The sequence below is a fragment of the Carcharhinus amblyrhynchos genome, unplaced genomic scaffold (genome assembly GCF_965287045.1).
Source record: "Carcharhinus amblyrhynchos unplaced genomic scaffold, sCarAmb.v2.hapA scaffold_997, whole genome shotgun sequence".
In the NCBI taxonomy this organism is placed as follows: Eukaryota; Metazoa; Chordata; class Chondrichthyes; order Carcharhiniformes; family Carcharhinidae; genus Carcharhinus; species Carcharhinus amblyrhynchos.
Window position 1 is genome coordinate 22,501 of NW_027650737.1, and position 24,527 is coordinate 47,027.

Consider the following 24,527-nt stretch of genomic DNA (forward strand, 5'->3'; position numbering starts at 1 on the left):
ACTCACACGGCACCCAGGGCAGCCAGTAACCAGCAGCAAATACTTCCCAGATAACAGCCTCAAAGAGGAGTATTGTGTTCAGTTTTGGTTGCCTTGCTTTGGAAAGATGTTACTAAACTGGAGAATGCAGAGGACATTTACAAGGATGTTGTCAGGAGTCAAGGGACTGAGTTATAGGGAGAGATTGGACAGGTTAGGACTTTTTGGAGCATAGGAAACTGAGGGGTGATCCTGTAGAGGTTATATGATCATGAGAAGCATGGATAGAGTGAAAGCGCACAGTGTTTTTCCTTGGGTTGTGGAATCAAGAACTACAGGTTTAAGTTAAGAGGGGAAAGAATTAATGGGAACCTGAGGAGCAACTTATTTATATAGAGGGTGGTACGTGTGTGGAATGAGCTACTGGAGGAAGTGATTGAGGCAGGGACATGGACAACATTTAAAAGGTATTGGGACAAATACATGGATAGGCAAGTTTTAAAGGAACATGGGCCAAATGCAGACAAGTGGGGTTAGCAAAGATGGGTCTTTTGGTTGGCATGGACCAGTTTGGATTGTATGATGGAAACAATCAGTGCTTGGAACAGCTACCAGATTAATGTTTAGAGTATGGATAAGGGTTGGACAAGTTTGTCCTGGAACCTCCAGGAGTTGGCGATAAACCTTCGAGATGACACAGTGAGGAGGAATACCAGAGAACGTTATTCCAGTTCTATGGATTACTTGTCCAGTAATGTAAGCACTAGGACTCCATGTCCAATGGGTGGATTCAGAATATTATCATAGAATCCTACAGGGCAGAAGGAGGCCATTCAGCCCATTGAGTCTGCACCGACCACAATCCCACCCAGGCCCTATTCCCATAACCCCATGTATTTACCCTAGCTAATCCCCCTGACACTAAGGGGCAATTTAGCACAGCCAATCCACCTAACCCGCACATCTTTGGACTGTGGAAGGAAACTGGAGCACCCGGAGGAAACCCGCGCAGACACGGGGAGAACGTGCAAACTCCACACAGACAGTGACCCAAGCTGGGAATCGAACCCGGGTGCCTGGTGCTGTGAGGCAGCAGTGCTAACCCACTGAGTCACTGTGCTTTCCACTTGCCCCGTTTCTTAGCATGGGACAAGTGAAAAGTTGAGGTGGGGGTGGGGGGAGAAACTAGAACTTCAGGCTTAGTTGCTATAGAAATGACAGACTGCACGTAATTTGAAGTTATTTTTAAGTGAGCTTTTCTGGACAAATGCTGGGTGACGTTTGTACTGGATGAGACAAAGCGGTAATGGTGCTCAGTGTGACTTGGGGGGGAAGCCTGTGGTAGGAAGGGGTTGGGGTTTGAGAAGGGTTGCTGTCTTTGTGGGAACCACACGCCATCAAAACAAAACCTGAACTTATTTTTCTCTCGACATGAGGTACTGAAGATGGGATTGTCTCGTGAGGAGACATTGGCCAGTGGAAACGGTGATGAGACACGGTTACTGAGCTCCACTCGCTACAGGAGAAAATAAACAGGCAGTTTGACTCAGGAAAATTCAGATTGGAAAGTTCGGAGGGAACAGGGTCAGTCGGGAGGTGGTGATTTAACAAACTGAATAAGGACAGCACGGTGGCACAGTGGTTAGCATTGCTACCTCACAGCGCCAGGGACCCAGGTTCAATTCCCAGATTTGGGTCACTGTCTGTGTGGAGCTGGCATCTTCTCCCCGTGTCCACGTGGGTTTCCCTCCACACTCCAAAGATGTGCGGGTTAGGTGGATTGGCCATGCTAAATTACCCCTTGGTGTCAGGGGGATTAGCAGGGTAAATACATGGGGTTGTGGGGGTAGGGGATGGGATTGTGGTCAGTGCAGGCTCGATGGCTCGAATGACCTCCCTCTGCACTATATAACAGCCTGTCGGTGTCTTCTGCTGCCAAGCTCCAGGAGAGTGGGCAGGAAATTAAAAGCATGAGGATAAAGGTTGCTGAAGCATTATGGAATTGCCTTTCACAAAGCGACAGAACGTTACCCAAATCTTAGTGGGTGAAATGGACTATAACACCACCTACTGGTACTGTCAGCTTAGCCCACAGTTTAAAGTTTATTTATTATTGTCACAAGTAGGCTTACACTGACACTACAGTGAAATTACTGTGAAAATCCCTTAGTCGCCACACTCTGACGCCTGTTCGGGTACACCGAGCAATTCAGCAATGCGCCCTAACCAGCACGTCTGTCGGACTGTGGGATGAAACCAGAACACGCAGAGGAAACCCACGCAGATACGGGGGGAATGTGCAAACTCTGCACAGACAGTGACCCAACCCAGGAATCGAAGCCGGGCAGTGTCGGGGCTGCTGGGGGCCATGGGCACGGAGCTGACGGCACTAGAGATCCGGCGCTGGGAGTTGCATGGAGCCCATGGCACTCAGCGGGGAGCCCTCAAAAGGTCTTCCGCTCAAGTCTCCTGGTTCGCTGCACTAAAATGGCAGGGCAGCAGGGTGGGAGAATCACCTCCTTCCCCCACCCTATAAATACAAACTTATTGCCAATTCCTACTGCCACATTTACAATACGAACAGCCCATGTAAACTCACACTATAGCGCCCCCTGTGGCATTAGTCTGTAACTGCAGCGTGACCTGTTTACATTGGAATTTCCATTAGAAATGTAGAAATGAGGATTTATGCTTAGGAAAAGTGATGCGAAATGCATTCGGATGCGAGATTTATCAAATGTTAAAAGTGATATCCTTGCAACCAGATAAATCATTTTCCATTTGAAAAAGAAACAATATAAGACAGATAAAAATCCTTCTGGAGCCCAGTTCAGATATAGTGAATAAATAGCAATGCTCCAAACAACACAAGGACTGGAAGCTGTATGCAGAGTCAATAAGGCAAGAGCTTGCATTATTACAGATCTGTGGACAAAGGTTAAAGAAGCTTCACGTCTCCCTGTCGCTTCCTGATGTATAATCGTACCGGTTTTGCTCACTCACTCTCCAGCAGCTATGTGTTTAGATAAGGCCTCAGCCAATGAACGTCAGTACGAGTTTGGTTAACTGTAGCCAGGTGGGGGTGGGGGTGGTTTGGAGAACACAAAGCAGCAAAGTCTTGTCATCATTCAGTGACTTGTGAAACATCTAATGCATTACCCACTGGAGAGTGCTTATCCAGTCCCTCCCCGTCTGCCTCTAACATTCTCCGTCCCAAACTCAATGGGGGTCTAACCCAGGACAGGCCTTGCTCTGATGCTGGGAGGTTTTTAAGCTGCTCTCTAAACTCATCCCACAGAATATTAAAGACTTCAGTTGAAAATGCTGGAAGGTAAACTGTCTCCTGAGACACTCACTATCTCCATTGCCAAGAACGAGGGTGACAGTTGCATGGGAACGTCACGACCTCCACATTCCTCTCCAAGCCACACACATCATCCTGCCTTGGATAAATCCCTCTCTTAACGATGCTACACGGCAACACCTTCACCACAGGGACTGGGGCTGTTCCAAGATGGTCACTCACTGCCACCTTCTCCAGGCTGGCTAGGGGCTGGGATATAAATGCCAGCCTCACCAGGACTCTCCCATTCCATGAATGATCTTTTACAGAGCGGGTCTCTGGAACTGGCTATTTCCCGGAGGACACACGGAACTATCCCGTCCACAAGACACCTCCGTCACAACACCAAACCTTCATCAGATACATAAAGCCAACCAAAGAGATTGGAGCATTTCCATTAAAATTCTCTCTGGCTCACCGGAGTCGGCGGGGGGGGGAGGGGGGGTTGTGGGTGTGGGGATGGTTGTGGGGGGAGGAGGTGAAGGGGGGGGTGAAACACTGAACGCCAGGCTGCTCGGAGACCTGGTGGAAAGAAAGCAAAGCTACGCAGGAGAGAAAGCGCGGGACGGAAGCAGCAGACTGGTGGGGTGGGCGAGGGAAATAGGGGCAATCCCTAGGCACACACATAACCCACTGAAGGGGGTTGACAAAAGGAGGGCGTGAGGTGGGCAGCTTCAGGGGCAACACTCATCGCACTGTAGCTGATCACTTACAAACAAATATTTCAGCTGGAAGCAAGCCAGTCCCGTATTTAGTCTGAAATACTTATAAACAGTGAAACCTGTAAGGTTTTAAGGAGTGACGTAACAGAATCCCTCTATGCAGAAGGCCATTTGGCCCATTGAGCCTATAACAATCCCACTCAGGCGCCATCCCCGTGACCCCGCACATTTATTTGAGCCAGTATCCCCCTGATACTAAGGGGCAATTTATCACGGCCAATTCACCCAACCCACACATCTTTAGACTGTGGGAGGAAGTCGGAGCACCCAGAGGAAACCCACACAAACATGGGGAGAACGTGCAAACTCCACACACACAGTGACCCAAGTCAGGAATCGAACCCAGGTCCCTGGTGCTGTGAGCCAGCAGTGCTAACCGCTGTGCCACTGCGTTGCCTGAGCTGACTTTTTTTTTTCTGAAGCTGGCCTCTTTTTCAAAAGGATCCTTTATGTACTTCTCGTGACAATGGAGGGTACTTTACCCAGGGTGCACAGGGTGAACTGGGGTCAGCACCTGGCACAAACCCTTCCACCCCAGAGATAGAGCCATTTCTCTGCTGCTGTGCATGCTGGGTAAAAAGCTCCCCATCAGCTCCTTCAATTAAACCCATGTTATATTGTACGGCCTGTGGTCCTGGAATTATTTTCATCTCTCAGTCAGTGTCTATGTTTTGTCAGTAAAATTATGTTCACTTATTGGTGTTACAAGCAGGCTCACATTAACACTGCAATGAAGTGGCTGAATAAATAGACTTATGAGGAAAGACTGAGTAGACTGGAACTATACTCGTTGGAATTCAGAAGAATGAGGGGAGAACTTATAGAAACATATAAGATGATGAAGGGAATAGATAAGATAGAAGCAGGGAGGTTGTTTCCACTGGCGGGTGAAACTAGAACTAGGGGGAATGGCCTCAAAATAAGGAGGAGCAGATTTGGGACTGAGTTCAGGAGGAACTTCTTCACCCAAAGGGTTGTGAATCTGTGGAATTCCCTGCCCAGTGAAGCAGTTGAGGCTCCCTCATTGAATGTTTTTAAGGCAAGGATAGATATATTTTTGAACAGTAAAGGAATTAAAGGTTATGGTGAGCGGGCAGGTAAGTGGAGCTGAGTCCATGAAAAGATTAGCCATGATCTTATTGAATGGCGGAGCAGGTTCGATGGCCCACTCCTGCTCCTAGTTCTTATGTAACTTCCAGTGAAAATCTCCCCAGGTGCCACACTCCAGTGCCTAAAGTCATCATGTCACAGAAGGAGGCCATTCAGCCCATCATGTGGGTCTCTGTACAACAACCCAACCTCATTCCCTGGTTTGTTTTGTTGGTAGTATCCGTCTATACAGGTTTCACTGTTTAGTAAAAATGCCAAATTTAGCCAACTGTTCAGGTTAAAAAGGCCCCAATTCCTTTACAGGCCTGGGTAAGTTTTCAATACCTTATTTGGTAATAGAATGAGTTTAAATATGGCTTTTGATATGAAGCAAAAAGCTACAGCTGCAATGTGTATCAGCACAGACGTACATTACTACTTACGATCAAAGTGCCTGGAGACCCAAATTGTGTTTTTTTAAGGCATGCTGTTCAGTTATGAATGATGGGAAAAAACGTCAGCGTTAAAACGTCAGATGGCTCAGATGTAGGCGTTCAATTTCATGTTTTAAAAAAAATTAACTTTTAATTGGTTTACATATTTGGGATTATCATCGGAATCAACATTGCAACAATCTGGAAGGCTATAGCCTGTTATCTGCTGGGTCAGGGTCCGTTAGTGTGCCAGTAGGTGATGACGGTGGGATGTGAGAGACAGAGGAGTGAGGAATCGCTGAGTTGGGGAGCTGAGGGGACGAGTCATTGGCGGAATCCGACATGTCACTGGACGACATTAACCGCAGGCGCAGTAATCGGTGTTGACAATCCGGTGTCGATTTGGTCTTGAGTTTCTCTTTGCTTTTACTCTTCAGAAACGCAAACCTTTTCCAAGTGGTGGCTTAATTGAAAGTCAGAAGGGAGGAATCACCACGCCCGAGAATCGGGAGGGGCGGGGGGGGGAGGAGCAGAGAGAGAGAATGAGAAAAAAAAGGGGAGAGAGATGAAACTTTAAAAATCACCGCGGCCCAAACCAAAATACATGCAATTCAAGAGAACTCCCCACCACCAAGGATAAGGCTGTACAAAGTTAGAGTCACCACAGAGAGAAAAAAAACAAGATTCAGTTCATCATTTCCATAACAGTAGATGGGACAATTTTGATTATTCAAGAATGTGCATTCAGAAGGAAAGTATTCCTCAGCTAGTCTTTGCACAATTACAGAGAAAGTTGGAATTTAGACATCTGTCAATATTTCAGGGTTTAGTTTCCCCCTCCCCCGCTCCGCCCCCACAAACTCCACCCCTCTCTGACATTCTGCATCGAATCTGATCACACAGTGACAGCCGCACCATCAGCAATCCAATAGTTAGCGGACCAGTTAAAAACCACCAGAACATCCTAAAAATACGACGACTTGTTTCATGTCCTTTGCCGATCCCTCATCCCCAACCCGGTCTTCATTCCCATAAAGTCCAGGCCAATTAACACAGACCACATTCCCCAAATCAAATACTGTGTCCAATAGGCTCTTAAAGCTGAACTGAAGTTCTCACAAATCACACCCTGCCTCCACTGATTGGCTCAGTCCCTGACACTCAGGTAAAGTTTATTAGTGTCACAGGTAAGGCTTACATTAACACTGCAATGAAGTTACTGTGAAATTCCCCTGGTCGCCACACTCCGGCGCCTGTTCGGGTCAATGCACCCTAACCAGCACATCTTTCAGAATGTGGGAGGAAACCGGAGTACCCGGAGGAAACCCACACAGACACGGGGAGAATGTGCAAACTCCACACGGTCAGTCACCCAAGCCGGGAGTCAAACCCAGGTCCCTGGCAACGTGAGGCAGCAGTGTAGCCCCAGGGAATTTGAACAAACCCACAATCCATGGGGAGGTGATAGCCGAGTGATATTATCACTAGACAATTAATCCAAAAACTCAGCTAATATTCTGGGGAACCTGGTTCAAATCCCACCAAGGCAGGTGGTGGTATTTGAATTCAATAAAAAATATCTGGAATTAAGAATCTTCTGATGTCCATGAAACTATTATCAATTGTTGGAAAAATCCATCTGGTTCACGAATGTCCTTTCAGGAAGGAAATCTGCCACTCTGACCCAGTCTGGCCTATATTTGACTTCAGAGCCATTGCAATGTGGCTGACTAGGGATGGGCAATAAACGCTGGCCAGCGACGCCCAAGATTCACAAACGCACGTAAAAAAAATCCAGAAGATTTGATCAGCAAATGGGAACAAGCCAATGAAAAAGTTCCAGGCCAACAACATCTGGATCTGGCCAATTTGCACAGTCGGGCTGCTTTGGATTAGACTCTCTGTAAATATCTTTACCTTTACTGGTTGGACTCAGACCATTCTCCTCGAGTGAGTTGGATCCCAGCGAGGCGTTGTCGAGACTAGCTCTCTGCACTCGAGATGGTGTCAATGCTGTTGCCACTTCTGCCGCCTCTTGTTGGTGAACCTGGCTCTCGGGAACATGCTTTGGGCGCTCCTTGGCACTCTCCTTCCTGGGTTTTATGAATTTCACAAGGGCCTTTGCAGACACCCAGTTACTCTTCCTGTGACAAAGAACAGTTAACATTCTGAATGACCTTCGCAACTTAAATAGGGCTTGATTCTTTTGAATTTATCTGTTTTTGGGATGTGGGTATCGCTCATCTCCAGTTACTCTTGAGAAGGTGGTGGTGAGCTGCCTTCTTGAATCGCGGCAGTCCGTGTGCTGTAGGTACACCCAAAGTGCTGTTAGGACGGAAATTTAGAATTTTGACCCAGTGACAGCGGGAACAAGTCGGGATGGTGATTGTTTGGACAGGAGTCCTTGAGCCAAAACAAGGTAGGGCTAGATCAGAAATAAATGCACAAGCTGGGGATGGGCAGGTCCAGTTTGAGAAGAGGTTCTGGGATCACAAGTTGTCCAACATTTATATTATTGATCGGGGCTGAGAATTGGAAGTACAATTTCGCAATTTGGGTAAGACACTAAATTGAAATTTAATTGATAGTCTATAGTTATCGACTTCAGGAAGAGTAGTGGAGGACATGCTCCTGTCTGCGTCAACCGGGACAGAAGTAGAAATGATTGAGAGCTTCAAGTTTCTAGGTGTCCGAATTATCAACAACCTGTCTTGGTCCCTCCACACTGATGCTATAGTTAAGAAAGCCCACCAATGTCCCTATTTTCTCAGGAGGCTGTGGAAATTTGGCAAGTCCGCTACGACTCTCACCAACTTCTACAGAATGCACCATAGAAAGCATTCTTTCCGGTTGTATCACAGCTTGGTATGGGCTCCTGCTCTGCCCAAGACCGCAAGAAACTACAAAGGGTCGTGAACATAGCCCAGTGCATTGTTCAAACCACCTCCTACCCACTGACATTGTCTACTTCCCACTGCCTTGGAAAAGCAGCCAGTATAATTTAGGACCCCACGCACCCCGGACATTCTCTCTTCCACCTTCTTCCATTGGGAAAAAGATACAAAAGTCCGAGGTCACGTACCACCTGACTCAAGAACCTTCTCCCCTGCTGCCATCAGACTTTTGAATGGTGTTATCTTATATTAAGTTGATCTTTCTCTGCCCCCTAGTTATGATGTTAAGACTACCTTCTGCACCCTCTCCTTTCCTTCTCCCCTATGTACTCTATGAACGGTATGCTTTGTTTTTATAGCGTGCAAGAAACAATATTTTTCACTGTTTCCCAATACGTGTGACAATACTGAATCAAATGAAAAGGTTTTTCTACAGGAAAGAGAAAACTGAGGTGTAATTAGATGGAAGTCCCTGAGGCTATTAAAAGGTTTGATGGGGTAAGCATAGACTTCCTGAGAAAGCGGAACTCATGACTGTAAATATACGATAGTCTCCGACTGAACCAATAAGGAATTTGAAATAAAACCACTTTAACCAGAGAGTGAGCAGAATGTGGAACTTGCTATCACAAGGACAGCTCGAGCTAAATAGAGTAGAGGAAACAGGGGGTAAGCCCATGAGGCAGGCTAGAAGGTGACACAAATGGGGTTAGACAAGGTGAGATGGAAGGAGGCTCATGTGGAGGGTAAACATCGGTATGGAGCAGCTGGGCTGGAATGTGGGACATTGGCATCATCTCTGGGGGAAGTGTGGGCTTACCATGGGGACGGCCTCCATCTGAATCGCGTTAGGACTAGTGTTGTAGTGGGTTGTATAACAAAGGAAGTACAGAGGGCTTTAAACTAAAGGGTGGGAGCAAAGGATCAGTTACTTGGAAAATTGGGAAGTCAAAGTTAAAGGTAGGCGTGCAGGTTAGTGATCAGGTTGAGTGGCAACAGAAAACTGCAGGTCGGGACAGATCATACGAACATTAAAGCAAGGACTCAGACAAGAGTTCGGAGTAGGAGGGGGGAGGATTCCAAGAACGGAGGGGGTATATGAGGATGTGGTGGCACAGGAGAATGAGAGAATGACTTCACTGTCATAGTGTGACAGGCTGGGACAGGAAATGTGAATACAGATATGCAAGACAAATTCAGAGTTGTGACTTATAAAAATCCCAACCACAAGGGATAGAGTGTTCACTTTACACGGATAACGAAAAGCTATTTAATTTGCAAACTAAGAGACGGTACCTTTTAGGAGTTGGTTCGTAGAATTTATACTGGTCCATTATTTTCTCCTCCAATTTCTCTTTTTGCCTTCGAAGGGAATTTAATCTGTCTCTAAGGAAGGAATACAAAAAGACTGGTTGGAACTGGATTTCTGTAAGCGATATATCAGATGTGAATAAGGCGCCATGGATAAAAATTTCCCTCCATTCATTCTTGCGTTGTGGGTATCGCTGGGAAGGGTGACATTCATTACCCATCCGTAGATGCCCTGAGATACTTTCTACTTGAACCCAAGATCCTCCACGTTACGTCAGTCCCAGGAATTGTACCCAGTGCCAAATTGGGAATCTCTGTGATATGGAGAGCAAGCTGGAGAGATGCTGCTGCTGTCCACAACACCACTGGGTATTGGACACAAGAACAGAGGAAATAGGAGCAGGAGTAGGCCATTCGGTCCATCAGGCCTGCTCCATCATTTAATACCGTCATGGTGACCTTCAGCCTCAACTCCACTTTCCCCCCAATCCCCATTTCACTTGTTTCCTGCAGAGACCGAAACTCTGTCTATCCCAGCCTTCCATACACTGAATAATGGAGCATCCATAACTCTCTCTGGCAGAGAATTCCAAAGATTTACAACCACACACACGTGTCTGTGTCCATGTGTGTGCGTCTGTGTGTGCACATCGACATATGTGTGTGTGTCTGTGTGTCTCTGTCGGTGTGTGTGTGTGCAATGTGTGTGTGTATCTGTGTGTGCACATCAGCACATGTGTGTTTGTGGATGTATATATGTGTGCACGTGTGTACGTGTCTGTTTCCACCTTGGCATATCTGTGTCTGTGTATACATGTGCATATATGTGTGTGTGTGTGTGTGTGTCTGTGTACATGTGTATCTGCATATGTGTGTGCCTGTGTACTTGTGTGTACGTATGTATGTGTGTGTTTATATGTGCGTGGATGTGTCTGTGAGTGCACATCGGCATATCTAAGTGTGGATGTGTATATGTGTGTGTATATGTGTGCGTGTGTCTGTGTGCACTTATTGAGTATGAGAGGCAATCATCAGCCTGGATTCCTGCCTTGATACAACTGGACCACATTGAGTGTCAGCTGAGATTAGTGTCTCGACTGAAGGATTCCCTTTTCCCTGCTCAATGTGATGACTAATGTTCCAAAGTTAAATCCCAGTTCAAAACACAAGGAGATGAACCCGACCCAAGGGTTAAATCCAGGAAAACACCATGAGAGGACACTCAGCCTGTTCTTGGTACAGGAATAGCTGAGATGAGTTTGCAGGAAGCCCGTCGAGACCAGCACTGTGCCATTAAATAACTCAAAGTGTTCATTACCAATTCCAAGGTCGTGACTCTCATGACGTACAAACACAAGAAATAGGAGCAGGAAAAGACCTTTTGGTCCTTCGAGCCAGCCTATCCATTCAGTAATGTCCGATTTCCTACACAAATCCACAGTCCCACCGTATCCCTGTAGACCTGGCTTCCCTCCGTAACCACAGATGAGGAAGTTACCGACTATTAAACAACCCCGCGTGGACGGTGCTCTCAGATCAGATAATCTAAAATGCCTCTCGATGCCAAAATCTTTCTTGTTTCAGTTCAAAAGGTTCCTTATCCTCAGGGAATGATCCCTTGTCCCGGAATATCCAGCTGGGAAAACAGCTTCTCGGCACCTACAAGCTCCAGGCTTCCCAGAACAGATGTTTAAAGGTGGCAACATGGAACCTGTGCAATTGTAATCTAGCACGGTGGGGATGGGCCGAAGGGCCATCAGTATTGACCACTGGCTAAAGAAGCTGTTGACTCACATGTACTGCTTTTGTTCCTCGTGGTAATGCTCTTTGTTCTCCATGGACTGCTCCAGCAGGTTCTGGTTCTGTTGATTCAACATCTGAACCTGGCTCAGTAAATAATGGTTCTCTTCCTCCAGGTTCCCCTTCAGCTGCGTCAGGAGCTGGTGTGAGAGAGATCGGGAAAGGCAGAGTGAGGATCGCCTCCACCCAGCACGGGTAAAGTTTATAAACGACTCACAAGTAAGGCTTACATTAACACTGCAATGAAGTTACTGTGAGACTCCCCGAGTCGCCACAGTCCGGCCCCTGTTGGGGCCAATGCACCCTAACCAGCACGTCTCTCAGGCTGTGGGAGGAAACCCATGCAGACACGGGGAGAACGCGCAGGCTCCGCACGGACAGCAATCCAAGCCGGACAGGCTTTAAACCCAACGGCCCCGAGCAACGCGGAATCGCAGAGTCACAGGGTGTGGAGATCGGGCCGGAGTCAGATACTCTGTCGGAGGGTCGGTGCGGACTTGACGGGCCGAGTGGCCCCCCCCCCCGCCCCACCGCCCCCCCTCTGCACTGTAGGGTTTCTATCTTCCAGGATGAGCCAATGACAATAACAGGGCCATGAGCAGCAACAAGAGATGGAGGCGAGAAGGTATCACCCAGATAGGGAGGGGGTGGGGGAGGGAAGGGGATCAGGAGGAAGGTGAGAATTTCGAAATGAGGATTGGGAGCCAGAGTAACTCAGCAATTACAGGATCGGGGAGGGGGGCAGGGATTGATGGAATTGGTGTGAGTTTGGTAACAGAATTTGAAGCAAGCCGGAGTTTACACGTTTATTAAAGCCTCCTGGAGACAGCTTTGGGAAGTTTCCAGTATTACCTCACAGTGATTGTCCAGTTTAGTGTTGGAGATGTCCAGAGATTGATGCTGTTCCTTTAAGCTGTGGTATTCAGCTTGCCACCTCGCCAGTTCCAGCTCCGTGCTGTTCAGGGTGCTCTTAAACTCCTTGGTGTGGGCCTGCAGGTTATCAAACTCCTCCTTCAGCTGGCCGTTCGCCATTCTCAACCTAAAACACACGTCACGCGGAGTCAGTCGACCGGGTGGGGGGGGGCCCGTGCCCGTGCTGTCACTGAGTTAAATCAAACCATACAAACCCTACAGGGCAGAAGGAGGCCATTCGGCCCATCGAGTCTGCACCGACCACATTCCCACCCAGGCCCTATTCCCGTAGCCCCACGTTTGATCTGTTTGGACTGAGGGTGACACGGTGGTTGGCGCTGCCATCTCACAGGGACCCGGGTTCGATTCCCAGCTCGGGTCACTGTCTGTGCGGAATTTGCACATTCTCCCCGTGTCTGCGTGGGTTTCCACTGGGTGCTCTGGTTTCCCCCCCCACACTCCAAGAGATGTGCGGGTTAGGCGGGTTGGCCATGATAAATTGACCCAAGCGGCAGAGGGATGAGCAGGGTAAATATGTGCGGTTACAGGAATAGAGACTGGGTGGGATTGTGGTCAGCACAGACTCGATGAGCCGAATGGATTCACAGATCCGCCCATGCCCCATATAAACAGGGTCAGTGCTGAGGGAGCGCCGCACTGTCAGAGGGTCAGTGCTGAGGGAGTGCCGCACTGTCAGAGGGTCAGTGCTGAGGGAGTGCCGCACTGTCAGAGGGTCAGTGCTGAGGGAGTGCCGCACTGTCAGAGGGTCAGTGCTGAGGGAGTGCCGCACTGTCAGAGGGTCAGTGCTGAGGGAGCGCCGCACTGTCAGAGGGTCAGTGCTGAGGGAGCGCCGCACTGTCAGAGGGTCAGTGCTGAGGGGGCGCCGCACTGTCAGAGGGTCAGTGCTGAGGGAGTGCCGCACTGTCAGAGGGTCAGTGCTGAGGGAGCGCCGCACTGTCAGAGGGTCAGTGCTGAGGGAGCGCCGCACTGTCAGAGGGTCAGTGCTGAGGGAGCGCCGCACTGTCAGAGGGTCAGTGCTGAGGGAGTGCCGCACTGTCAGAGGGTCAGTGCTGAGGGAGCGCCGCACTGTCAGAGGGTCAGTGCTGAGGGAGCGCCGCACTGTCAGAGGGTCAGTGCTGAGGGAGTGCCGCACTGTCAGAGGGTCAGTACTGAGGGAGTGCCGCACTGTCAGAGGGTCAGTGCTGAGGGAGTGCCGCACTGTCAGAGGGTCAGTGCTGAGGGAGCGCCGCACTGTCAGAGGGTCAGTGCTGAGGGAGTGCCGCACTGTCAGAGGGTCAGTGCTGAGGGAGTGCTGCACTGTCAGAGGGTCAGTGCTGTGGGAGTGCCGCACTGTCAGAGGGTCAGTACTGAGGGAGTGCCGCACTGTCAGAGGGTCAGTGCTGTGGGAGGTGCTCTGTTTTGGATGAGGTGAAACCAAGGCCCTGGATGCTGTGTCAGGTGGATGTAGAGAACCCATGGAGTTATTCAGAAGGTGATTTCTCTTTGGTGTTTATCACTGGGGTAATATCTGGCCTGTATCACGTTACTGGAAGCTCGCTGCCAGAAAATGAGTTTCCTTCATTGTAGAAGTCTCAGTGTGTTTTGAAAGATGAATTAAGGATTTCAGGGGCTGAACATTCTCAGCACTTTTCATGGAAAGTTTTGGGGGTGAACATCCTGAGTCCCGAATGATGGGAGATCGGGAATACTCGTTTCTTCCTCTAGTTTTCACTGCTGACGCATCAGCTGCTGAATTCAGTCAATGCCCCCCCACCCCCCCATCCCCCTGTACAGCCCCCCCACCCCCGCACCGCCCTGTACAGCCCCCTCCACCCCCCTGTACAGCCTCCCACCTACCCACCCCCCAATACAGCTTCCCCACCCCCCTCTCACTTGTACACACGTGGCTCCTGCCCCACCCACAACACTCCCACCCCCCTCACCTGTACAGCGGGTGCCCCCCTGTCCCACAGCACCCCCTATCCCCACCTGTACAGAGCCCCCCCCCACCTGTACAGTGTGCTCCTCCACCCCACAGCCCCCCCACCCTCTCACCTGTACAGACTGTTCCCCTCCCCCACCCCCACTCCGCAGCATCCCTCCCCCCCCACCCTCACCTGTCCAGCTCAGCCTGCAGCTCCCTGTTCAGCTCTGCAATGGCCGCACTGCGCTTGCTCTCTCTGTGCAGACTGTCTCGCTGAGCCCGCAGGCTGCAATCCAACTCCTCCAGCTCCCTCTTCTGCTGCAGCAGACCCACATACCTGTGAGTGTGAGCACAGGCAGGGCGTTAGTGCAGAACACACACCCAGACCCACACACACACACACACACACACCCCCAGACACACACACACACACACACACCCAGACACACACACACACACACACACACCCAGACACACACACACACACACACACACACCCCCCCAGACACACACACACACACACACACACACCCAGACACACACACATACCCAGACCCACACACACACACACACACCCCCCCAGACACATACACATACCCAGACCCACACACACACACACACACACACACACCCCCAGACACACACACCCAGACCCACACACACACACACACACACACACACACACCCCCAGACACACACACACACCCAGACCCACACACACACACACACACACCCCCAGACACACACACACCCCCAGACACACACACACACCCAGACCCACACACACACACACACACCCCCAGACACACACACACACCCAGACCCACACACACACACACACACCCCCAGACACACACACACACCCAGACCCACACACACACACACACACACCCCCAGACACACACACACACACACACACACACACACACACCCCCAGACCCACACACACACACACACACACACATACCCAGACACATACACACACACACACACACACACCCCCAGACACACACACATACCCAGACACACACACACCCCCAGACACACACACACACACACACACACCCCCAGACACACACACATACCCAGACACATACACACACACACACACACACCCAGACCCACACACACACACACACACACACACCCAGACACACACACACACACACACACACCCCCAGACACACACACACACACACACACACCCCCAGACACACACACATACCCAGACACATACACAAAGACACCCACACAGATATACACACACGGTACACACACACACATCCACAGACACACCCACATACACACACACACACGGCTACACAGGGAGATACAGGAGAAGGCCATTCAGCCCCAGGGGTTGGCTGGTTAATCAGGAATCAACAATCTCACAGGAACTCGTGTATCACAAACACCGCCATCAATAACAGGAACCAAACAAATTCATGCAGCCAGGTTCAAGCAAATATCAACAATAACCCACTACCATCGGACCGGACTGGTTCAAGCAGAGGAACAATCGGCCCGTCTGTAACCATCGATGTGTGATCAATGTCAGGCTGACAGAACAACAGGCACAGGTAGAGCTGTGGGCACAGGCAGAAATCATAGAAACCCTATAGTGCAGAAAGAGGCCCATCGAGTCTGCACCGAACACAATCCCACCCAGGCCCTATCTCTAAACATTTACCCGCAACCACTCTAACCTACACATCTTAGGACTCTAAGGGGCAATTTTTAGCACAGCCAATCAACCTAACCCGCACATCTTTCAGACTCTGGGAGGAAACCCATGCAGACATGGGGAGAATGTGCGAACTCCACACAGACAGTGACCCAAGCCAGGAATCGAACCCAGGTCCCTGGAGTGTGAAGCAGCACTGCTAACCCACTGTGCTACCGTGCCGCCCTAAACTGATTCTGAAAGGAAGACTTCAGAAGAATCGCATTCGGCCCATCAAGTCTGTACTGACTCTGTGCCAGGATATCTCACCCAGACCCTCCCCACCCCCTCACCAACCTTTACCCAGAGGAAACCCATGCAGACACAGGGAGAACGTACAGACTGCGCACAGACAGTGACCCCAGGCCGGGATCGAACCTGGGTCACTGGCGCTGTGAGGCAGCAGTACTAACCACTGTGTCAATGCTTGCATTTAGGTAGAGCCGTGTGCACAGGTAGTTATGGGCACAGGTAGTTAGGAACACAGGTAGCTGTGGACACAGGTGGCTATGGACACAGGTGGCTATGGACACAGGTAGTTATGGACACAGGTAGCTATGGACACAGGTAGCTATGAACACAGGTAGCTCTGGACACAGGTAGCTATGGACACAGGTAGTTATGGACACAGGTAGCTCTGGACACAGGTAGCTATGGACACAGGTAGCTATGGACACAGGTAGTTATGAACAGGTAGCTATGAACACAGGTAGCTATGGACACAGGTAGCTATGGACACAGGTAGCTCTGGACACAGGTAGCTATGGACACAGGTAGCTATGGACACAGGTAGCTCTGGACACAGGTAGTTATGGACACAGGTAGCTCTGGACACAGGTAGCTATGGACACAGGTAGCTCTGGACACAGGTAGCTATGGACACAGGTAGCTATGGACACAGGTAGCTATGGACACAGGTAGTTATGAACAGGTAGCTATGAACACAGGTAGCTCTGGACACAGGTAGCTATGGACACAGGTAGCTGTGGACACAGGTAGCTGTGGACACAGGTAGCTATGGACACAGGTGGCTATGGACACAGGTAGCTATGAACACAGGTAGCTATGGACACAGGTAGTTATGGACACAGGTAGTTATGGACACAGGTAGCTATGGACACAGGTAGCTATGAACACAGGTAGTTATGAACACAGGTAGCTATGGACACAGGTGGCTATGGACACAGGTGGCTATGGACACAGGTAGCTATGGACACAGGTGGCTATGGACACAGGTAGCTATGGACACAGGTAGCTATGAACACAGGTAGCTGTGGATACAGGTAGCTCTGGACACAGGTAGCTCTGGACACAGGTAGCTCTGGACACAGGTAGCTCTGGACACAGGTAGCTCTGGACACCGTGCTGCATTAATTCATTTCAGTCAGAGGTTCCTGGAGGATTCAATGGGTCCATGCTCCATCTAGTGGTCAAAGTGCAAGGGTGCGGATTTGAAATGTTTCTTTCTCCAAGTGTACAAGGATGGATTTCACAGCCCTCCCTTCATGGAGTTACATCACCACCTTGCAGATGTGTGAGTTAAAATATGAAATGCCCTCTGTGAGGCACAGTGGTTAGCACTGCTGGCTCACAGCACCAGAGACTTGGCTTCGATTCCCAGCTTGGGTGACTGTGTGGAGTTTGCACATTCTCCCCGTATCTGTGTGGGTTTCCTTCGGGTGTCCAGTTTCCGCCCACTCTCCAAAGATTTGTGGGTTAGGTTTTGGGGGGATTAGCAGGGTAAATATGTGGGGTTAAGGGGATAGGATGGAGTTGTTGGCAGTGCAGGCACAATGGGCCGAATGGCCTCCTTCTGTACTGTCAGGATTCTATGATTCTCTATGAAATGGCCCAGTAAGGCCCTCACTTCAGGGACAATTAGGGATGGGTAATAAATGGTGGCCTCGCCTGCGACACCCACATCCCATGACAGACTAAAGAAAAATCACACCTTCTAAGCTTCAATGGGGACGGGGAGGGTAGGAGTTCTCCGTGTTGAAGTGCGAGCCCTCGCGGAGGGGCTGAGTTACCTTTCCTCTAGCTCTTTGTGCTGAGTCTCCAGTTTCCTGTGCGCTGCCTTCAGGCTTGCCTGTTGGCCGATCAGCGTCTCGCACTCAGTGCTCTGACGCTCAGTCAGCACTATCAGCCTCTCGTGGTCCTGTAACAGGGAGTCGTACGTGGCCTTCAGGTCCTCCTTCTCTTTGCTCAGGTTCTCTTTCTCACTTTCCAGGCTGGACTGCAGGTTCTGAAGCAAAGCGTTCTGACCCATCAGCGAGGCACCCTGAGAATTCAAGGTCGAATTTTCCACCTGCAGCAGGGAAACAAACCCCCCCCCGCAAAAAATCACCCCAAACATTATTACATAAAGATCGGCAGCTGAGAGAGACCCGGACGGTCCCTGTGGAGCCCATTTCTCAAACTAAACCTTGACTGGACCTTATTTGTGAACAGTTAGAGGCACCAGAGTTAATTCTTAAAGGGTGCACAGACACGGTGGCACAGTGGGTTAGCACTGCTGCCTCACAGCGCCAGGGACCCGGGTTCGATTCCCGGCCTGGGTCACTGTCTGTGGGGAATCTGCATGTTCTCTGTGTGGGTTTCCTCTGAGTGCTCCAATTTCCTTCCACAGTCCGAAAGATGCATCAGCCATGTTGCACTCTCCCTCAGTGTAACCCGAACAGGCACAGGAGTGTGGCAACTGGGGCATTTTCACAGTAACTTCATTGCAGTGTTAATGTTAGCCTATTTGTACCTCTTTTGCACACCCAACACGTAAACAAACTCAAATTAACTTAGGGACAAATTAAAAGGGGCAGCCCCCCAAAAAGGAAGGGGGGGGAACGGGCCGAACAGAAACCAAAGTCCAAAGGAAACTTAAAACATTAAATCAAAACGCGATTGTCAGGGTCTGTAACGCACCCCAGCCCCTGCGGTGCCCAGCGGGCACGGAAGGTGTTATCTGCTCCCTCTCCAGGGACACCTGCCCGCAAACATAGCCACAGTAGAGAGGCAGTCGGGACGGACGGCAGTAAGCCTACTTGTAACACTAATAAACTTAAACTTAGGTACTCGAAGAATACATTTAAGATAGCAGAACAGATTGTTACAGGTATTAAGAGGACATACAGGATTCTGTATGAGATATAGAGGCACAGAGTACAATATGTTAACCTTTATTCAACACTGGTTAGACCACAACTGCCGTACTGTGGCCAGTTCTTGTCTGTACACTTTAGGAAGGATGTTAAAGTTTTAAACAGGGACAGAACAGGTTTGCGAGAATGGTTCCAGGGATGAGGAACTCCCGCTGTGAGGATAGATTGGAGAAGCTGGGGCTGTTCTCCTTCGAGAGGAGAAAGTGGAGCTGCGTTCTAAAGCGTGGGCACCGTGGGGAGAGTGGACAGGGAGACACAGTTTACACCAGACAGACAGATCGAGAAACAGAGGGAGCCGACTAAAGGTGATCGGCCCAAAATGATGCAAAAACACCAGGAGGGGGAATGTTTTCACACAACAGGCAGAGGGAGAGGTGCGGAGGGAGAGGGGTGGAGGGAGAGGGGCGGAGGGAGAGGGGCGGAGGGAGAGGGGCGGAGGGAGAGGGGCAGAGGGGTCGGGGGCTGGGATGAGGGGTGTAGAATGAGGACGGGTGAGGAGGGTGTGGTGGGGAAAGAGAGTGAAAGCAGGTATTTACCTGGAGCTTGGCGTTCTGTATCTGAAGAGTGGTGCTCTGCTCCTGCAGGGATGTAGTCTGTCGCTGTAGGGCTACTATCTGTGAGTTAACTGCATTGTTCTGAGTTTCCAGCTGCTTCAGCTGTTCCTTCAGTAATTCCTTCTCCGCCTGCAATGCTGCGTTCTACAGGAAACCAACAGCAAACTGGAATCAACTCCAGTTACAGAGCAGCAATAATCACGGAACAAAATCAGTGCTGAGGGAGTGCCGCACTGTCAGAGGGTCAGTGCTGAGGGAGTGCCGCACTGTCAGAGGGTCAGTGCTGAGGGAGTGCCGCACTGTCAGAGGGTCAGTGCTGAGGGAGCGCCGCACTGTCAGAGGGTCAGTGCTGAGGGAGTGCCGCACTGTCAGAGGGTCAGTGCTGAGGGAGTGCCGCACTGTCAGAGGGTCAGTGCTGAGGGAGTGCCGCACTGTCAGAGGGTCAGTGCTGAGGGAGCGCCGCACTGTCAGAGGGTCAGTGCTGAGGGAGCGCCGCACTGTCAGAGGGTCAGTGCTGAGGGAGTGCTGCACTATCAGAGGGTCAGTGCTGAGGGAGCGCCGCACTGTCAGAGGGTCAGTGCTGAGGGAGTGCTGCACTGTCAGAGGGTCAGTGCTGAGGGAGCGCCGCACTATCAGAGGGTCAGTGCTGAGGGAGCGCCGCACTGTCAGAGGGTCAGTGCTGAGGGAGTGCTGCACTGTCAGAGGGTCAGTGCTGAGGGAGCGCCGCACTGTCAGAGGGTCAGTGCTGAGGGAGCGCCGCACTGTCAGAGGGTCAGTGCTGAGGGAGCGCCGCACTGTCAGAGGGTCAGCACTGAGGGAGTGCCGCACTGTCAGAGGGTCAGCACTGAGGGAGCGCCGCACTGTCAGAGGGTCAGTGCTGAGGGAGCGCCGCACTGTCAGAGGGTCAGTGCTGAGGGAGCGCCGCACTGTCAGAGGGTCAGTGCTGAGGGAGCGCCGCACTGTCAGAGGGTCAGTGCTGAGGGAGCGCCGCACTGTCAGAGGGTCAGCACTGAGGGAGTGCCGCACTGTCAGAGGGTCAGCGCTGAGGGAGTGCCGCACTGTCAGAGGGTCAGTGCTGAGGGAGTGCTGCACTGTCAGAGGGTCAGTGCTGAGGGAGATTGGTAAATATCCCAGGTTAACATTTTAAAGTGTGGGGATGATGAATTTTGATCGATATTTATCCTCTGTTCTCATCACCAGCACAGATTCCCCCCCATTGTCACATCGCTGCTTTTGGGATTGATTTGGAAGGAGAGGCTGGCCTTTTAATAAGGGTTGTACATTTGTTAGTTTGTTTTCCTGGTATTGAGCATAAAGAGAGATTGCTGGGACACTGGGTTCATGGGGAGGAGGCAGATGTTTGTAATGTTGGACTCTGTAAATAAATGAAATTCTGTACTTGACTATCAAATTTAGGATTTATTTATTGGACGGCAGGGTGGTTAGCACTGCTGCCTCACAGCGCCAGGGACCTGGGTTCGATTCCCAGCTTGGGTCACTGTCTGTGCGGAGTTTCCACATTCTCCCCGTGTCTGTGTGGGTTTCCTGTCACAGTTTGAAAGATGTGCTGGTTAGGGTGCATTGGCCGTGCTAAATTCTCCCCCAGTGTACCTGAACAGGCGCCGGAGTGTGGCAACTCGGGGATTTTCACAGTAACTTCATTGCAGTGTTAATGTAAGCCTACTTTGGGACTAATAAATAAAGTTAAACCATTGCTGTGCTGTAGGATTTGTTACAACAGAGACTTCACTGCAGGTCTTGTTCCCGTTGATTGTAAAACATTTCGAGAATCGGAGGATTGTGAAATTTGCGATTTAAACACTCACGTTCCGTTCCACCTCAATAATATTGTCCTTCACTTTCAGAAGCTCCAGGGTGTCTCCCTGTTCTCCTTCTCCCACTTTTCTTTCTCCGTGTTTTCAGTCCGGGAATGTGGGACAGAGTTTGGGACGGAATTGGGCGCGAGCCGTTCTTCATCCTGGCGTTGCAGCAAAGCTTCCATGTTCCACTTGACCTGGGAAGCAGAGGGAGAGGATTAATACAGGAGGGGGGGCCGGGGGGGGGAGAGGATTAATACAGGAGGGGGGGCCGGGGGAGAGGATTAATACAGGAGGGGGGGGGGCGAGGGGAGAGGATTAATACAGGAGGGGGGGGGGCGAGGGGAGAGGATTAATACAGGAGGGGGGGCCGGGGGGAGAGGATTAATACAGGAGGAGGGGCCGGGGGGAGAGGATTAATACAGGAGGCGGGGCCGGTGGGGGGAGAGGATTAATACAGGAGGCGGGGCCGGGGGGAGAGGATTAATACAGGAGGCGGGGCCAGGGGGAGAGGATTAATACAGGAGGCGGGGCCGGGGGGAGAGGATTAATACAGGAGGAGGGGCCGGGGGGGAGAGGATTAATACAGGAGGGGGGGCCGGGGGGAGAGGATTAATACAGGAGGCGGGGCCGGTGGGGGGAGAGGATTAATACAGGAGGCGGGGCCGGGGGGAGAGGATTAACACAGGAGGGGGGGCTGGGGGGAGAGGATTAATACAGGAGGGGGGGCCGGGGGGGAGAGGATTAATACAGGAGGCGGGGCCGGGGGGAGAGGATTAATACAGGAGGCGGGGCCGGGGGGAGAGGATTAATACAGGAGGCGGGGCCGGGGGGGAGAGGATTAATACAGGAGGAGGGGCCGGGGGAGAGGATTAATACAGGAGGAGGGGCCGGGGGGGGAGAGGATTAATACAGGAGGCGGGGCCGGGGGGGGGAGAGGATTAATACAGGAGGAGGGGCCGGGGGGAGAGGATTAATACAGGAGGGGGGGGGGCGAGGGGAGAGGATTAATACAGGAGGGGGGGGGGCGAGGGGAGAGGATTAATACAGGAGGGGGGGCCGGGGGGAGAGGATTAATACAGGAGGAGGGGCCGGGGGGAGAGGATTAATACAGGAGGCGGGGCCGGTGGGGGGAGAGGATTAATACAGGAGGCGGGGCCGGGGGGAGAGGATTAATACAGGAGGCGGGGCCAGGGGGAGAGGATTAATACAGGAGGCGGGGCCGGGGGAGAGGATTAATACAGGAGGAGGGGCCGGGGGGGGAGAGGATTAATACAGGAGGGGGGGCCGGGGGGGAGAGGATTAATACAGGAGGCGGGGCCGGTGGGGGGAGAGGATTAATACAGGAGGCGGGGCCGGGGGGAGAGGATTAACACAGGAGGGGGGGCTGGGGGGAGAGGATTAATACAGGAGGGGGGGCCGGGGGGGAGAGGATTAATACAGGAGGCGGGGCCGGGGGGAGAGGATTAATACAGGAGGCGGGGCCGGGGGGAGAGGATTAATACAGGAGGCGGGGCCGGGGGGGAGAGGATTAATACAGGAGGAGGGGCCGGGGGGAGAGGATTTAATACAGGAGGAGGGGCCGGGGGGGGGAGAGGATTAATACAGGAGGCGGGGCCGGGGGGGGGAGAGGATTAATACAGGAGGAGGGGCCGGGGGGAGAGGATTAATACAGGAGGGGGGGCCGGGGGGAGAGGATTAATACAGGAGGAGGGGCCGGGGGGAGAGGATTAATAGAGGAGGCGGGGCCGGGGGGGAGAGGATTAACACAGGAGGAGGGGCCGGGGGGGGGGGAGAGGATTAATACAGGAGGCGGGGCCGGGGGGGGGGGGAGAGGATTAATACAGGAGGCGGGGCCGGGGGGAGAGGATTAATACAGGAGGAGGGGCCGGGGGAGAGGATTAATACAGGAGGCGGGGCCGGGGGGGGAGAGGATTAATACAGGAGGCGGGGCCGGGGGAGAGGATTAATACAGGAGGAGGGGCCGGGGAGGGAGAGGATTAATACAGGAGGAGGGGCCGGGGAGAGGATTAATACAGGAGGAGGGGCCGGGGGGGAGAGGATTAATACAGGAGGCGGGGCCGGGGGAGAGAGGATTAATACAGGAGGTGGGGCCGGGGGGGAGAGGATTAATACAGGAGGCGGGGCCGGGGAGGGAGAGGATTAATACAGGAGGGGGGGCCGGGGGGAGAGGATTAATACAGGAGGAGGGGCCGGGGGGGGAGAGGATTAATACAGGAGGAGGGGCCGGGGGGGAGAGGATTAATACAGGAGGAGGGGCCGGGGGGGGGGAGAGGATTAATACAGGAGGAGGGGCCGGGGGGGGGGAGAGGATTAATACAGGAGGGGGGCCGGGGAGAGGATTAATACAGGAGGAGGGGCCGGGGGGGGAGAGGATTAATACAGGAGGAGGGGCCGGGGGGAGAGGATTAATACAGGAGGAGGGGCCGGGGGGGGAGAGGATTAATACAGGAGGCGGGGCCGGGGGGAGAGGATTAATACAGGAGGCGGGGCCGGGGGAGAGGATTAATACAGGAGGCGGGGCCGGGGGGGGAGAGGATTAATACAGGAGGAGGGGCCGGGGGAGAGGATTAATACAGGAGGCGGGGCCGGGGTAGGGCCCGGGAGAGGATTAATACAGGAGGAGGGGCCGGGGGAGAGGATTAATACAGGAGGCGGGGCCGGGGGAGGGAGAGGATTAATACAGGAGGAGGGGCCGGGGGGAGAGGATTAATACAGGAGGAGGGGCCGGGAGGGGGGGAGAGATTAATACAGGAGGAGGGGCCGGGGGGGAGAGGATTAATACAGGAGGAGGGGCCCGGGGGGAGAGGATTAATACAGGAGGAGGGGCGGGGGGAGAGGATTAATAC

At 51.9% G+C, this 24,527-nt stretch overlaps 1 protein-coding gene across 1 annotated transcript in view; it reads right to left on the bottom strand.

The window, feature by feature from the left end:
* The window catches only part of LOC145340420 (girdin-like), a gene marked incomplete at both ends in the record, with an annotated part of 40,368 nt that extends 18,514 nt beyond the window's left edge, over positions 1 to 21,854 (bottom strand). The window contains 9 exon segments of the mRNA XM_080184889.1: positions 7,485 to 7,711; positions 9,758 to 9,847; positions 11,567 to 11,712; positions 12,425 to 12,611; positions 14,602 to 14,745; positions 18,162 to 18,439; positions 19,823 to 19,984; positions 21,667 to 21,719; positions 21,722 to 21,854. Coding sequence (XP_080041015.1) covers positions 7,485 to 7,711; positions 9,758 to 9,847; positions 11,567 to 11,712; positions 12,425 to 12,611; positions 14,602 to 14,745; positions 18,162 to 18,439; positions 19,823 to 19,984; positions 21,667 to 21,719; positions 21,722 to 21,854 — 1,420 coding nt within the window.
* Between the last annotated feature and the right edge of the window lie 2,673 nt (positions 21,855 to 24,527).